The sequence below is a fragment of the Morus notabilis genome, unplaced genomic scaffold (genome assembly GCF_000414095.1).
Source record: "Morus notabilis unplaced genomic scaffold, ASM41409v2 Scaffold165, whole genome shotgun sequence".
Lineage (NCBI taxonomy): Eukaryota > Viridiplantae > Streptophyta > Magnoliopsida > Rosales > Moraceae > Morus > Morus notabilis.
The window spans coordinates 526,266-544,091 of NW_010363979.1; the positions used below are offsets into that span (position 1 = coordinate 526,266).

Below are 17,826 nucleotides of genomic sequence, written 5' to 3' on the forward strand. Positions count from 1 at the left end.
CAGTAATTGACGCTTACTCGTTTGGTTCATAAAATTTAAATAAAAAAAAATTAAACAAGAATTTAAATTTTGTGAGAACCTTATTAAATAAAATTCAACATTCTTCATTTAATATTTCCTTTAATGTTTTTCTTTTCTTTTTTTCGATATTTATGACTCGTATTTTATTATAAAAAAAAAATCGTTAGAATTCAAATCCTAATGAAAACAGTACTCTTATGCACCCAATCACTCCTTTAGAACATGTTAAAATTTGGTTAAAATTAACGTGTGATCTAATTTACTAATTTTTAAAAACATGTTATTTACTTTAGAAACACATATAAAATATGCTATTCAGTGTGTTTTCTCACAATTTTAAGCCCTTGTGGGTTATGGTTTATGACTTATTAAATCTATTTTTCACTTCTTCCTAATATTTTCCTCAAATCTCACCGTTATTTACTTTTTTTAATTTTTGATCCGTAATTTGGCACGCGTAGTTTAGTATTACTGGTGTCACTTTTTAGATCTTTGAGTTTGATTTGCATTTTTATATAATGTTTAAATGCTATGTGCAAATGTAAGTTTTTTTTTTTTTTTCCTTCTTTAAAACGCTGATACTTTCAATACATGAATAAACCTGAACTAGTAGCAATCGAAACAAGAAACGATGTGCGTTTAAAAATAAGTTAATATATACGACAAAAAGTCCGAAACTTTTGCACGCTATTTGTCTACTAGACATTTCTTCCATTTGAAAACGATAAGATTTTCTCTCTCTTTCTTTTTCTTTTTCTTTTTTCTGAAAAATGACAATCAAACAAAGACTGTGTTTGCTTTTTGTTAGGACTGTAAAAAAAACCATTTTAATTTTGAGTTTAGAGGTTCGATTAAAAACCGAATCGACAATCCAAAATTTTTTTTGAATGTTGTCGTTTTTTGCTCTCATTATCCTATTTGTTGTCGTTTTTTTTTTTGCCTCTCTTCTAAGAAGTCTCCACTGAACTCTCACTCTCCTCATTTCTTTTCTTCCATTTACTCTCTCACTCTCACAGTCTCGACTCTCGGTGATTTGGGGAAAGAAACCCTAGCCGCCGGCCGCCGCTCCAGCTCTCTCTTCAGTCCTCCTCACACGTCCGCCCTCTGCCAAACGGTGAAAATTTGTTCGTTTTATCCACTCTCCAGATCAAACGGTGGAAATTTTCTCTCGAACAAGTGCGAGCAACAAAGTAGTTCCGAATCAATTTTCTCAGCCTTCGATCGGCGTAGAAAGAGGTTTCGCTTTCTTCTAATCTGTTTCTCCATTTTCGAATTCCAATTATTTCCATCTTGTTTGTTTGTTTTCCTCAGTTTTCAAATTTTTTTCCATTTTCTCCGAATAATGAAGCTAAGCTAATAATTTAGGTTTTGATGGGGTTTCATTGAGTTAATTTAGGTTTTTGGTTCGTATTCTCTTTTTTTTTTTTCATTTGATTTTCTGATATATGTGAACACATTATAAAATCATCGATCTAGATGATGCAGGAATCAATACAAACATTGCCTTAGAAGTTCTGTATTGATACATTTAAGTATTTTCATAAATTTGTACGCGCGTTTAGATATTTATATATAGAATGTTATTTAGCCTGAGTGAGATGTAATGTAGGCATCTTTAGCGTTGGTTAGCATTTGTACATTGTGTGCAGGTGATTCAGTACTGGGAGGTCAATTTTATCCGGGTGCGTATTGGGATACATGAAATAAAAGGTAACACATTGGTTTGACAGTAGTTTGTATTTTGGTCCTCTAAATGTGATATCGAAAGCTTGAATTATAAGTTCAGTAAAATTTAGGACAATAAACAATCGATAAGAGCCGTAGGGCTGAGCGGTTAAAGGTCACATTTGCTCATATGGTAATTTTTCAATTTAGCAAAGATTTCAATCAGAGAGACTAACATCGCATTTAAGAGTTTTGCAACCGTAAATGGTTAACGGTTGTGATGTATATTTTATTTGGGCTGTCTATAAACATCTCTCCCAATTGAGCAGAAACCAAAACTAATCTCATATTTTCAAAATGCCTAGTCTTTATTAATATGGATCCTTTTCCACTTGTGAGATTTCTACCCACGGAAGTCCAAAATTATTTAGAACTGGTTGGTCTAAAATATATTAATAAAACTTAAAACGAAAACAACAAAATGAATGAAGTTTGACTGGATGTGTGAGAAAGTGCCTCGACTAGCACATCAAGCAACACTCCAAAATGAATGATTGTGTTTAAGCTTGATCCAATAGTACTAAATGTCACTGTTATCTAAATCCTTATGTTTGAAATCGTTTCTTTTATCATTTTGGTTTAAGCTTGAAATTAGTATGATTCATATTTACGAATTAGACTTTCTTTTCTTTTATGGCATAATACTTGATTATATGTAATGAAAGATTCTAAAAATTAGTAATCATTAAAGCTGGCATCATATGGATGATGTTGTTTTTAATTTGTTTAAATTGGATCTTGGAAGGGCTTGGATTCTTAATTCTTATAGACGTCTTCATCGGAAAAGTAAAAAGAGGTAGAGCCTCAGTCTAATAAAAAGGAAACCAAAACTATTGAAATACAAGAGACAACTGAGGAAGAAGGGAAAGGTACTAAGAAAAGGAAGAGAGCCCGATAAGTAAGCCCGGTTTGGCAGCATTTCACGAGGGATGAAAAAACTAAGAAGGCTACTTGCAAGCATTGTGGTGTCACTTATGCCGCTCAAAAAAGAATGGCACGTCTACAATGAAAGGGTCATGTAGAAAGTTGCTTGATGAATTAAGAGAATAAAAATAAACAAAAGACCATTCAATTTACCAAGAAGACCGGCGCATATGATGAGGATGTTGCTACTAGTAATAGACACTAAGAGCTTGGTCTAAGGAGGGGTATAAGAGAGCCATTTTGGAGTACATCGTATTGGATGAGTTACTGTTCCGACACGTGGAAGGTAAAGGGTTTAAGCGCTATTCGGCGTACTTGAATCCTAGAGTGTTTGACATTTCAAGGATAATAATTGCAAGGGATGTTTGCCATATGTTTTTGGATGAGAAGAAGAATTTCAAGAAAGTTTTGGGAAAGCAACGAGTGTGTTTAACGATTGATACTTGGACATCAATTCAGAACATTAGTTATATGTGTTTGACCGCTCATTGGATTGATAAAGATTGAAATATGCAGAAAATGATCATTAATTTCATCCAAGTTCCGAATCATAAAAGAGAAACAATTTCACAAGAGATTTTGGCTTGCCTTAATGATTGGGGAATAACTGCGTTGTTCACAGTTACAATAGACAATGCATTGTCTGATGTGGCTATGGACAGGTTGAAGAGAAAAGTCAAATAGCCCGTTTAGTTCATTGATTCGAGTTAAGATGTAACTTTATGTGAGAGCTTTTTGTAGCAAAAAAGTTAGATGTGATTGTTTCTGAGAGCTTTTTACTGTAGCAAAACTCAAATTGGTGAAATGAACATGGCCAAAGATATCTCCAGTTTTCTCGACTTAGATGGCCAAACACTACATATGTAATGTGTCTGTCACATTCTCAACTTGATTGTTAATAATGGGCTCACAGACTTAGCATATTCTATTGCAAGCATCTGCAATGCAGTTAGGTATGTTAGGTCCTCACCTCAACACCTTAAGAAGTTTAAAGAGTGCATGAAGGAAGAAAACATCAACTCAACTGCCCTATTATGTTTGGATGTGAAGACGATGTGGAACTTTACATACTTAATGGATCAAAACTATTGTGTTTACTCTGAGGAAGTCATAAAAGATAAAAAGATAGAGGGTCCACTAAATGAGACGGATTGGGACAATGCAAAGGTTTTGCAGAGGTTTTTAGGAAAGTTTTACACTTTGACGAAGAAGTTTAGTGGTTCATATTATATCACTTCAAACTTCTATTTCAAAGATATTTGTGCTGTCAAACGAGAGTTGATTAAGTTAGAGGAGTGTGATGATCCTCTTTTGAATGAAATTGCAACGATGATAAATAAGAAGTTTGATAAGTATTGGGAAAATATCAAGAAAATGAATCACATGATGTTTTTTGGCTTGGTTCTTGATCCAAGATATAAGTTGGATTATCTTGCTCTTGCCTTCAAGTGTATCTATGATGATTTGACATTTGCCACATTATTAAGCGGGGTTGAGGACACACTGCATAGATTGTATAAGGAATATCATGATCGGGCTCCTCCACCTTAAGCTCCTCGTCGTCCCCCCCTAACTCTACCGTTGGCCATTCACAACCGGCTAAACCTCAATTTAGAAATACAAGGTCAGCTCACTCATCAGAAACTTATTTTGGTTCTACTTCAAGTCGTTCAACATTTACGATCTCTAGTAAACCCATCTCAATGTTGGTTATTGATGATGAGATAAAGGCAGCAATCTTTTGTTATGCTTATAGCAAACGGCAGCAATCTTTTCCGCACAAACGACGCGTAGTAAAGAGCAAAAACAATAAAAAAAAGGGTTAAGGGTATTAAAGCCTTTCTGCGCATCACAGCTGGCAGTTTCCAAACATAGGGTTTCGAAAGTACATTAGTTCCCGACATAACAAGGTTATCTTCTCCTAGCGGCTCGTACTCTCTTTCCCAACGTTGGTGTTGGATCTAATTATTAGAAAAAAAAAGATGGTGGTGTTGGATCTGTCGGATCAGAATGAGAGTTATTTTGGGAGATCGCGAATAACAACTCTTTTTTCCTCGAAGAGTTGGGAAGAGGGAACGCAACAAAGTGTCCAGATCAGCTAGGAGAGCACTCTGGTATCCATCTTGCTTCATTTATTTATTTTCAAAGATGTTCCTTACGAAAGATCTGATTTTTCATGGATTGTTAGGGATTTTTGTGGTTTTGAATTTTCTTTCCTGAGAACGGATGGGATATGGGCTAATTTAAGTCGTCATGGTAATATAAGGTTTGTGAAAACAATGAAAAAGATGAAGATTTCCGTAGAATCTAACATATTTACTACTATGGTGTATGCTTGTTTTGTCTATGTGATGTTAGGAACTCATTTACTACTATGGTGTATGCTTGTTTTGTCTATGTGATGTTAGGAACTCATTTACTACTATGGTGTATGCTTGTTTTGTCTATGTGATGTTAGGAACTCATTTACTACTATGGTGTATGCTTGTTTTGTCTATGTGATGTTAGGAACTCTGTTTTCGAATTTTATTTTTAAAAGAACGATTTTTCTCAAGTCATGGATCTGAGACATGGGATGAATTGTAATGATAGTTTTGATGTGGCTATGTTCCTTGAAGTTTTAACAATCAGTCCCTTCAAGTGTTGTCAGTTTATTTAACTAATTGGATTCCTTTGTTAGGTTTTGCAGACAAGATGTTCGTCAGTGTTTGACTTGTTTGTAAAGACTCGGATGTGTTGTTTGCGAGCAACAAAGACGATGAAAAAGGCAAACCTGCTGCTATGCTTCCCAAGCCTAGTATGGAGGAGTTCCGATGGATGGTCTATGCAGTTGCAATCCAGGTAACTACAAGTTTTGTGGATTGTTGAATGCTATTGGTTGCTCTTTATCTGGTGTGTCGTAGACAAAACAAGAGAGATTGAATATTCTGAGAATGTAAGGGCTGTAATGAGCTGAACTATTATTGATGATTATTAGTACACAAAGCGCATACAAAGTGTAAACTAATCTATACCAGATTCTGTTGCTTTCACTCTTCACAACTCTTAGAAAGCAGTTACAAGCTACGTGTTGTATACTTAGTTCTATAAAACTAACTCTCGAACCATTTTGGTAACTTATTAACATAATTATCATCAAAGTAGAATCTGATTTAGGAATCAATGGACAGTTAGGTGCGCTTGGATTTTTCCTTCTCCATAGGTTGTCTGTCGTAATCAGCCTAAGTTTCGAGAGTCCATCAAAGGCATATTGGTCGGAGATGCGATAATTGCAGAATTTGTTCTTGTTGATTAGTCACCCTCCTGTTGTAAGGCGAGCTCCCTCGCTTGAGCATGATTGGTGCAGCGTGACCTCTCCTTGTTAGAAGTTGACATCTCAAGGCGAGGAATGTGATTTCAAGATTGAAGCAGCTGACGGTAGTAGTATTGAGAGTGAGGATGATACTGTGGGTGAAATTACAACTTTTTTTAAGTAATCTTTATTCCTCTTCTAGCGGCCAGTTTAGAGGTATTGAAGGTTTGGAGTGGAGTCCAATATCGGAGACGGCAGCGGCTGATTTGGAGAAACCGTTCGAGGAGGATGAGGTAAAAAGGGAAGTTTTTGGGCGCGAAGGGAATAAGTCTCCGGGGCCGGATGTGTATATATTGTCACTTTTTCAAGCTTGTTGGGAAGGTTTTAAAAAGCGCCTGAGGCGTGCGCCTCAAGGCGCACCTCGTGGTGAGGCGCTTCAAAACTGCCTCAAAGGGTAAGCTTTGAGGGTGGGGGAATGAGGCGCACGCCTCAGGTAGCACCTCAAAGGGTAAACTGGTTGTTCTCTGTCTAATAGCCTCTTATAAAGAACCTACATACAAGAAAACAAGACGTATGACCATAAACGTCTACAAAATCTAATTGCAAACCAAAGAAAAATGCTATTGACAAATCTAAAATCTTGGTAATACACATTTCCTGAAAGCATGTAAAAATTTTTACTAAATGCTGTTGTACACACACAAATTTCGCATTAACATTGATCACGAGTTCCATGGCATGCGAAAGAAAGCTGAGGAATAACTGCAATCCATTCGAGGTAATTATCTATCACACACGAGCTTCCAACAAATATAAGTGTTAAAATACGAAAAAAAGGTAAAAAATCAAACCTCTACGCAATTTTTCCGGAACATAGAACACGCGGGAACAGATATAGTCTTTGGATGACAACTCCAGAGTAGGCCATCTCACAATCTACTTCCTTTTTGACAAACAAATAATCTAGCTCTAAACAGTCAACTGGGACCATCGGAGAAATTTCCCCATCTCCTAATTCTTCAAGATCAAAAGTAACCTTCAATTCACAAACCAGCAATCCGTCACATGAAAAGGAAATATTGCAAGAAACTACAACATCTTCAACAACAGTAATAGTACTATTAACCATACCTCGTTCTCACCGATCATTAGCCAAAGATGTTTTCTTTGAGGTGTAGCTCCAAGAAATTTCCGCAAGTCAAGGAACCAAGAACTAAAAGTTCGACTCTGTGTAAGCATTGAATACTTAAATCTCCATTGGACATGGAACGTTCTTGGAAAAGAAGAGAGGCATGTTATTATAAGCCGTGAATCTGAAAGACAATAGAGTTGGAGCATCAATTTCAATCACCTCAATATTTTGACCGGGCCTTAGTTCAAGTCTCTTAAGCCGCTGCGCGGAAATTCTAATCCTTCGCAACATACGGCAATCAACTATGTCGAGGTTCTCAAGGAGGGGAAATCTAGAAAGATGCGAATGAAACGAGTCATCCGTGATGCGACAATTGCTTAGAACTAGTTCCTTCAGATGATGACAAGAAGTCAAATTCACGCTACAAGGTAATCGTAGTACATAAGACCGGAAAATGAATTGCTTAAGATTTGGTGCATCAATATCAACTCTCTCAAGTTCTTGTATGCGTGGAACCCCTATTACAACTACCTCAAGTTTATCAAGTTTAGAAATCTCAATAGTTTTCAGTCCAAGCAAATTCCAGAGCTCAAAATACTCAAGGTTAGGACAGTTGCGGATGATCTTTTGAATAATATCTCCGCTTATGGAAATGCATTCCAGTGTTAGCTTTCGAAGAGAATAAAACTTGGAATAAACATCTATTGATCTGACGACAAATGTTGTTTCAGGCAGAGCATAATAACGCCTCTCATCACCACCATTGACACCAACATATAAGAAAATCTCCTGAACACCGTTATCAAGAGCTAACGTCATCCATGGATCAATCATCGAAAACAACTTATCATCACGAAAGATCACAAAGAGATTAAATGTCTGCATTCGCAATTTCTTCCCAATGAAACTATGCAAGGACTTTTCCACCAGGTTCATTACGTCTGGGGCTTTCTTCCGATCAGTTTCTCTAATATCAAATATAGGAAAGGAATTCCAAATCGAATTCCATCTTTTAGACAATACACACGTTCTGTTTGCATCTTTTCTGGGAAGAAACGACAATATTTGATGCAATATAAAGTCAGGTAAGTTAGAGAACTCGATCCACCTTATCGATTTCTCCGTCCATTACCTAATAACATAAGAGCAATCACATTCATTCATATATTTTTGTGTCACAGGTAAAGAAATCTAAGCAAATAATTTCTTTTCTAAATCACGAATCTTCAAAACATCCCAATAAAACAAAAAGGTTTACATTGTTATTAATATATAACAAAACCTAAATACGCATAAATCTAAGAAAAGCAAAGTAAAAAAAAAGAGTTTACCTCTATTATTTATATCTATAAACACTATTTTAATCGGATCTCTCTCTCTCTACGTTGCTTTTTATACTTTTGTTTTCTCTTTCGTAGTTCGACTCTAAAGAGGCCTTCGTAAAAATAACTCTTTTGAAAAGTTTTATTAGTAAAAAAACTTTTTAAAAAATTTTATTTATAAAATGACCTCATTTTACAAAAAATGAGTAAATGTCTTTCTTCATAAAAAAATAAAAGAATGTCATTTTACTAATTTCACTTTGTTGGAAAGTCATTTTAACATATTACCCGATTCGAAATCGAATTTGCCAACCAGATATTCGAATCCTAGTGGTTTCCGAAGTCTCTAGCAGTTTCCTCACATCTGCTTTATAGTTGTAGCAAACGGCAGCCAACTTTTCCGCACAAACGACGCGCTGTAAAGGGCAAAAAACAATATAAAAAAAAGGGTTAAGGGTATTATAGCCTTTCTGCGCTCACAGCTGGCAGTTTCCGAACATAGGGTTTCGAAAGTACATTAGTTCCCGACATAACGAGGTTATCTTCCCCTAGCGGCTCGTACTCTCTTTCTCAACGTTGGTGTTGGATCTAATTATCAAAAAAAAAAAAAAAAACGTTGGTGTTGGATCTGTCGGATTAGAAGGAGAGTTGATTTGGGAGATCACGAAGAAAAACTCTTTTTTCCTCGAAGAGTTGGGAAGAAGGAACGCAAAAAAGTGTCCAGATCAGCTAGGGGAGCACTCTGGTATCCATCTTGCTTTATTTATTTATTTATTTATTTATTTATTTATTTATATTCAAAGACGTTCCTTATGAAAATATTCGTGTATGCCCCACTGACCTTTTTTTTTATTTTATATCCAGATTTCTTTTACAAACTGAACTATTTTATTCATAATCTACCGTAATATCTTTTATGGTAGCTTATATTTTGGACTACGTCATATTTTTATTATCACATTTTAAATTCATGTTAAATCCTTACTTTTCTATGATGTGTGGTTGATTTTAACTATGGAAAAAACCTAATATTAAAAACATGTTGCAATTTTTTCCTTTTTTTATTTTATTAAGGGCGCTTTGATCTGTTTTGTAGCTATATTAACCACTTATTGTTGAAATGAAAGAATGCATCATAATTTTAAAATTTGAACCTATGAATATAATACAATCTAGAATATAGGGTATGATATTTAATGAAATGTATATACTCAATTTTATTCTCATCAGTAGTGCGCAATTATGAACCTCAGATTTAATCAAAATTACATTAAAAATAAAAACAAATGCAAAACAAACAATCTTTTAATGAAAAAATTAAGTTTCAAGACAAAGTCTTATAATGGGGTATTTTTTCATACTATGAAATTCTCAACATGTATCTAATAGTTCTTAAAAAACATTATACTACAATTCTTTGTATATCTCTTATGTTATTTGTTTTTTGAAAAAATAAAGTGTAAACTTGCCCTCATTAAAGTAAAAAATTGATTCCGTCACCGCTCACTATAGCCCCAACTCGCACCTTCCCCTTTGCTTCGTCTTTGTTTTGGTCGAGCTTGCACAAGGTGCTTTAATTGAGCTTTAGGTTTGAAGATTTAGGAATTCTAAGGTTAAGGTTTTGAAGGGTTGGGATTAAATCACTATGTATACAAATATGTTTTAGTGGTATAGAATCTGAATATTTTAAAATGTATGTGTAATATAGAAACTTATACCTCAAGTTTACCATCCTCCATAGATTTATAAGATTTGGCATACATTTCAAAGTTATTTGATTAATAAAAATAGAGATTCTCTTATACGCTTGACGAATCGATATATTAGTTTTTTTTAATCATTAAATTTATTTTTTTTTTAATTTTTAAGTGATTTTATACAGATTTAATAAATAAAAAATTTAATTTATAATTATATTAAGAATCTCCATAATAATAATATATTTTACAATTAGAAAGGTTTTACAGAGTACGTGGGCGATAAGGAATATAATTAAAAAATTAAAGTCTCGTTCATTTCACTGATTATAATTTAGAATTTGAGTTTTACAACAGTAAAAAGCTCTCAGAAATAATTCATCTAACTTTTTTTATTACAGTAAAAAATTTTCACATAAAATTATATCTCAACTTAAATTAAAAATTCGAATCAACGAACTAAACGGGCTCAAATTTATTATCAGACGCACAGCTGAAATTGAAGAAAGAGAATCTGTGGTGGGCCCATGTATTTAATGCATACTCCAAGTTAACCGGGTAGAGGTGTGTGTTAGAAAGAGTGGCATTTTTTTAATGAGGTGGCATGAATTGATTAAAGGAGATAGAGAAGAGGACAGACAAAAGAGAAGAACATCTGAGTTCAAACTGCGACAGAGAGGAGGAAAACAGAGAGAAGATGAGAGGGCAAAGGGGAGAGAGGGAATATATTTTTTTTATAAATAAATGTATTGTTCATTTTACCGATTTGAGTTTTCAGTTTTAAATTTTTACAGTTAAAAACTTTTAAAAAATGTCATATCTAACTTTTTTTGTTACAGTTAATAACTCTCAGAAAATATCACATCTTAACTTGAATTAAAAATCAAATCCGAACTAAACTAAAGTTTTTCTATTGTTATTTTTAGGTTTAGCCTTTGATCCGGCAAGCACTTTTTGCCTAACCTGTCCGGCGGAAAAATGAGAGACATCAGATCAAAAGGGACGGTAAGAAGTTATAGCCCGTTTAGTTCACTGATTCGAGTTTTTAATTCGACTTGAAATATGATTTTATGTGAGAGTTTTTTACTGTAGCAAAAAAGTTAGATGTGACTGTTTCTGAGAACTTTTTACTGTAACAAAACTCGAATTCTAAACTCAAATCGGTGAAATAAACGGGGCCTTAATGAGTTAATAATATGAGAAGTAAAAGGTAGCCTTGGTGCACTGTAGGATAAGCTTGTGGTGTCCACGTGTTAGTCAGGCAGGGAGTGATGCAGTGGGTGTCTGGGAAGTTGTTGACAAATGGTGAGGGCTTAGGGATCGTGTCAGTGTGTGAAATGTGATAATAATTTTGGAAGGGTAGAGTTGTAAATGTGGTCAAATAAAAGGGGAAGGAGAACGACAATGTAACGAGTGTATTTTTTAAGGGCCGTTTAGTTTGATGATTTGAGCTTTTAATTTGAATTGAGATGTGATTTTATATAAGAATTTTTTACTGTAGTAAAAAAGTTAAATATCACTGTTTCTGAAAATTTTTTACTGTAAAAAAAAATAAATTGTAAATTTACATCGATAAAATAAATGAAACCTTAATAAGTAATATGTAGCAACAAAGGTTGAAATCGGCAACATTTGTGGTTTATTACTCATTACTCCCTTTAGGTTTAGGACGTGGCTTATTAGACTGTGGAAGACATGTAATTATGGTATAGGGGCTCAGGCCGTAGCTAATTATCTAAGTCCTATGGTTTTCGCAAAGACTCCCGGGATGTTATTTTCTTTATATATTTAGATTTATATTTATGGATGCATTTTATTAATTACACTTAAGAGATATTTAATTCATAAATTAAAATTATGTGATTAAAATTATTTTTAATTTACATATATTTTTTAAGAGAGAAAATATTATAATGAATTATAAATTATGATTTAAATTAGAGAACGAATCTAAGTAATAAATATCCCCTTAATCCCAGAGGTGTTATCATTACGTAGGACATTTCTGACCGTTTGTACGAAACTCTAATATAATGTAAGACTTTTACCATCTAAAAGTGGATTTCAACATGTTATTCTAATTTTTTTATCTTAGTGACAATGTCGTTATTAATTATTTATCATGTTGTTTAAAATTAAAAATCTAATTAAATAAATAGTTAAGAATAAAATATTAAAAATACTTAAATAATTCATGAAATGTTAAAATTTAAATTGAAAAAACAAGAAAAATAAGACAACAAATTTTAATTCATAAAAGTGAATGTCGCGGACCATTAGAATTGGAGCTATAATTGGGAAGTTATGAAACCTTTACTTTCAAAACCGCCAAGCAAGCAAATCCAAACGCATGAGGCATATTATTCTATGGCAAACAAGAAATTACGACGTTTTGAAATTGAAGGACAAAAGAAGATCCCACCTTAAGCTCTTAGAAATCGGTACACAAATTAAAAACAAAAAAATCAAAAAAACAAAAACAAAAACAAAACAAAAACAGAAACAAACCTTCAAAAACAAATATATTCAAATTACATCAAACCATTCAAATACGTAGCTATATATAAATCTTGAAACATAAAAGCCGCATTTTCTAAATGAAAAAACAATACAAGCCCCTCTTAAATTACATGGACAGCCTCATAAGGTATTCTCCATTTTTTTTTTCCATTTTTTTTTATTGGGTAATTGCAACTGATGCAACTTCAGATACTTTTTCTGCCTCAGTGTTTTCCTTCTCCTGCTCATCCTTTGGCTCTTTCTGTTCTTCTGTTTCTGATGGATCTTCCGGTTTCTTCTCATCCTCCATCTTTTCTTCCTTTTCTACAGTCTGTCATATATGTGTATAAGAGAAAATGATATATAAATCTGTGTTTCTGTATATACATGTATAGATATATATACACAATACAGATAATTTGCAGGAGTCACGAATATAAAGATATTTCAAGTACGTTTAGGGTATGTTTAGTATACCGTATAAGTATTTCGTATTGTATTATTTAATAATAATACAATGTTTGGAGATATTTACACTTTGTATAATTTAATGAGATTTAAAATTAATACAATATGAAATGTGATATCTAATACCAAAAAAACCTATGTAGTAGACCGTATTATGCAATTTAACTTAAAATATCATATTAAAAACATATAAAATATTTCACAAACATCAAGGCTCAAGATTGGATTTTGGGACTGACGTTGGGAGTTTCGGGACTAGAGTAATGTTGGGTTTATATTTTTAAAAATTACATTAGACCCCTTAACTTTTAAAAAATATATTTTGACTCTTAAACTTTTAAAAAATTATGTTTGATCCCTAAACTTTTAAAAATTATATTTTGAGCCCTCAACTTTTTTAAAATTATACTTTTGCCCTGTAATTTTATTTGAAAATTACAATTTGACTCATTTTAAAATATTTTTGTAAAAAGACGCCATGTAGCAACTCTATTTTCTCTCTTGTTTCCTCCAAATGTTAGGTTCGGGTTGAGATTAGTGTCGAATTAGATTATAATTATGTTTAAATTTTACCTTATTTCAATCTAATACGTAAATAGATTATATTAGTAAAAATAGTATAATATTTAGTAATATCACCAATCAAGACACCGTATTGCATAAAAATTATACAATACAATATAATACAATACAATATAATACAATATAATATAATACAATATAATACAATATAATATAATATAATACGGTGCACTCAACATATATTGCACTTATAGACAAATAACTATATACAAAAAACCCTCACATGTTAGTTATTAATGATTCGTTGACGCAATGCACGCTATATTTATTGAGAGAGCAAAAATGTAAAGAAAACAAAGCAAAACATTTTCTGCGTTAAAAACACACGTGTAGACATGAACACACAGATGTATATATGTGGCCGTCGTATGTGTTTGTGTATTTATTTATATACATGTACAAGGTGATATATAATTTACGCATGTCTATTATCATGGAAGAATCATACCCGATCCTGTGCAATTCAATACACACACAAAGATATATCCTCTATATTGTCTGGCCTTTTTCTCAAAACCTATATATCATCTAGTTCATATTATACATATATATTTGTCAAATCTATTATTATTATTATTATTACTATTATTATTAAAGTTCAACAAAATGCATAATTACCTCGGTGAGCAAGGCCACGAGAGATGGCTGGTTGTTGTCATCGACGGGCTTAACCTCAGTATCATCAGAATCCTTCTTCTCCGCATCAGCATTGCTGTCGTCAGCAGTTATCGTCTTTTCTTCTTGCTCTACCCTAACGGCGGCTTCTTCAGTACTATTGGCCTTCTCCGATTCTTCCTTCGAAATCTCCGGTGCCAGTGCCGGTGCCGGGACGTTGGCGTCTTCGTCTCCCTTTGTCTTCGGGGCACTACCACAATTACCCATATTGCTAGCTGTTTGTTTCCCGAGAAAAACAAAAGGAATCGATCGACCTAGCTCTCTTTCTCTTTCTTTCTCTCTCTAGATGCTAGTGAGAGAAAGATTTGCAAAGGAGATCTCCAAGGAGAGAAAATGATGAAAAAATTATTTGATGAGAGGCAATGTTAGAGCTAGATTATAGGCTTTTTATAGCGCCCATCTTAAGGCAATTGACATTTTGTGCCAGACATTCTATATACGTACGTATGGCAAGGAATATTTTAAGGAAGGGTTTGTTGTCAAATTCATACATATATAGTAATAAATAATAATTAGCAATCTGTATATGCTTCAAGCTTAGTTATTAGCAGTTGGGTAGATTGCCAATCACAGCCTGTAACAATTTTCTTGTTACCCTCTCTAATTTTATTTTCTTTTTTTTTTAATCGATTTCTTGTTGCCCTTTGCATTAATTATAAGAACAGTAATTTTCATTTAGAAATTGAAAAGGAAAGCATATATGTCGTAAGGAACATTTTTTGGCCGATATTAATGTACAAATCGAATAGCCCTCTTACTCATTTAGATTTATTTCCAATTTTAATCCTCAAACTTGCCAGCCAAGAAATTGATCGAAACAGAAAATTTTAATATAAAAATAAGGGTAAATTACCTAAATATATAACTTTCTAATTTGAATTTTTTTTCTCAATTTATCCCTTTATTTCTAGAAACTACAAAGATTTTCTATAAATTTGAAAAATTCGGTCAATTTCCACTCTCGCATACTTTTTTTTTACTAAAAAGACAAAAATACCCTGATATAATTTCTATAAATATTTTAAAAGATTTTTTGTAGGGGATTTTAAAAGATTTTTATGTGCAGCGTATTTGCAATTCCTCACAAGAAAATTGTCTTTTTTTTAGGGTTTTGATGTTTTGAAGTATCTTAAAATAATTTATTTTCTCCCTTCAAAAAATATGATTTATTTTCTTTTTTTTTTAGAAAGAAAAATAGTTTATGAATTAAGCGTTTTTATCTTTTCATTCTCTTTTCGTCCAATAATTTTGCAAAGGATAAAATTCAAACATATTTGTCTCTTCTAAAAGATGTACGTGCCTGGGGTGGAGCTTAGTACGACGTTCTCGTCTTGTATTAAAAAATTGGTCTTCTAATTTTAAAAAATATAGACCTATATTGAATATTGAAGCAAAAGATACATGAACATTATCGTCCCATAAAAACAAAATATTGTTGCAATTAACCACTTTAAGCTTTTTAATATTAAAAGTTAAAAAGAAGTGACGCCATCATTTTTGTTTTCAATATATCCTCCCTAAATTATTATAAATCGGTAAATTGACCCTTTAAAGAAGAGTTTCAGCATTCAGTTCAAATTCGAAATTCTTATATAGCAAAATTACATGAATTATTGATACTAAATAAAATAGAGTTTTGATGAATTTAAACACGTGCATGTCACCTGAGCCATTTGAGGGATAAATCTAGGAAAGAGAAAAAAATGAAGAGCCTGTTTAGCTCGTTGATTCGAATTTTTAATTCGAATTGATATGCGACTTTATGGGAAAATTTTTTTACTGTAGTAAAAAAGTTAGATGTGATTATTTCTAAAAGCTTTTTACTGGAGCAAAACTCGAATTCTAAACTCAAATCGGTGAATTAACGGGGCCGAAGTTTCATAGAAAATATTAATAAAATTGACTGAAAACGAAAGGGGCACGTATCTAATATTTTAGGATTCTTTTCATCAATGCCCTTCGAATTATAGGCTTTATGTAATTTTCCTTTCGATTTTTTCAAAATGGACATTTGTTTGCACACACTTAACTTTTATAAAACTGTTAAAAACACCCATTCCATGCAAATCTGCCTATAATAGAAAAAGATGGCTGACATAACACTAATTGTAATTTAATTGTAAATTTTGGCTGAGATTTTTTTGTCTAAAATTATAATGTCTAATCAATCATATCAAATCATGTCGTGTAAAAAAAATTAAACTACTTTTTGACTAATTAATTTGTACTTATTATGAGATGGTGTGGTATAATTTAATCGGTTAAATAACAGTTAGGATAGCAACTTCAACGGTGCTGTGTCCCGTAGCAGAACAAGCCCACCACTCCTCCAACACAATTGACATGGAAGCCGCCGGCTGCCGGTGTAGCCCAACCGATCTCTGATCAAATTAGCCCGTCGTCCCTGAAGCTTGGTCTCCAAAATGAAGACTAGAGAACGGGAAACACTCGGGATTAACATCCTAATTCTTTTAAAGTGGTTATTTGACCATGGTTGCGTCCTAATTTCTTTTCAAGTGGTCATCGAACCAGCTCATTAACTGCATAAAAGTGTTTGAAAACATTCATTTGTCGTAATTTGTCAACAGAAGAAATAGAATGGTTGACATGGCATATTCAAAGATAGTTAATGAGGCATAATTTAGTATGATTGCCTTCCTAAAATTTGGTAGGATTTAATAAAACTCTTGTGTTTTGATAAAGATTACAATAAGCTCCTGCAATTTAAATCTATAAAGTTGGGTATATATGGACTAATAGAAAAACACAGAAATAGACAATGAGGGGGGGAAAAAAAACTATGAGATTTCTAGTATTTTGTATGGTATTAATTTAGTTTATTTATTTTTCTTTTTTTTAATTTTGACTCAAGCCCCCTCTAAGAAAATGAAAAATCGTTGAAAACTATTTTTACATTGTCATTTTCATTTTTTAAGGTTATAATTACAATTTCATTTTTTTAATGCCAAAACAATCTCTAAGAGAAAAAAAAATAAAAAATAAAAAAAAAACAAACAATTTCAGAAACAGTACTGGCATCATTTCTCAAAAAAATTCTCATTTTAATATTTATACTCAAAAACAAAACTATTTTAAAAACGTTAAGAGAGACTCTTTGTTTGTTTCTTTCTTACAAATTTTATTTTTAGGAAACCTAATTTCTAAGTCGGGCCCACTCTATGCGGAGATTCTCACGTTTCTGTCTGTTCTCCAACACATATTAGGACCAAAAAGGTCGTAACCAATCGCTACTCTCCACATATCACGGAGATAATTCCATATTTTGCAAATAGCCGGTTTAATTTATTAATTTAAATTTTTAATTTGATTTGAGATGTAATTTTATATAAAAAAATTTTATTATAATAAAAAAATTAAATATAATTTTTTATAAAAATTTTTAACCGTAATAAAATTTAAATTTAAATTTAGATCGGTCAAATAAATTAAGTCAAGTTGCAGAGTCAGTGTCGGCGTCGGCGGGTTTAG

The 17,826-nt window shown here is 32.6% G+C and overlaps 1 protein-coding gene and 1 long non-coding RNA gene across 2 annotated transcripts; one reads left to right on the forward strand and one right to left on the reverse strand.

Annotated features, from left to right (window-relative positions):
* Positions 1-1,021: 1,021 nt before the first annotated feature.
* On the forward strand, positions 1,022-5,702 carry LOC112092979. The gene is made up of 2 exons (XR_002902849.1): positions 1,022-1,257; positions 5,351-5,702. It is a non-coding gene; the product is annotated as an uncharacterized LOC112092979 (long non-coding RNA).
* A 7,000-nt stretch (positions 5,703-12,702) lies between these two features.
* LOC21406923 (rRNA-processing protein EFG1) lies at positions 12,703-14,682 on the reverse strand. Its single transcript, XM_010105571.2, has 2 exons — positions 14,281-14,682; positions 12,703-12,943 (listed from the first exon to the last, which is right to left on the reverse strand). The coding sequence occupies exons 1-2, from the start codon at positions 14,542-14,544 to the stop codon at positions 12,791-12,793; spliced, it is 417 nt and encodes a 138-aa protein (XP_010103873.1). The 5' UTR covers positions 14,545-14,682; the 3' UTR covers positions 12,703-12,790.
* Positions 14,683-17,826: the final 3,144 nt, after the last annotated feature.

Excerpts from the sequence above, each read along its gene's own strand:
- LOC21406923 (XM_010105571.2), bottom strand. The coding sequence starts at position 14,544 with ATGGGTAATTGTGGTAGTGCCCCGAAGACAAAGGGAGACGAAGACGCC. Across the intron at positions 12,944-14,280 it reads TCGTGGCCTTGCTCACCGAG|ACTGTAGAAAAGGAAGAAAA; the intron begins GTAATTATGCAT and ends CATATATGACAG.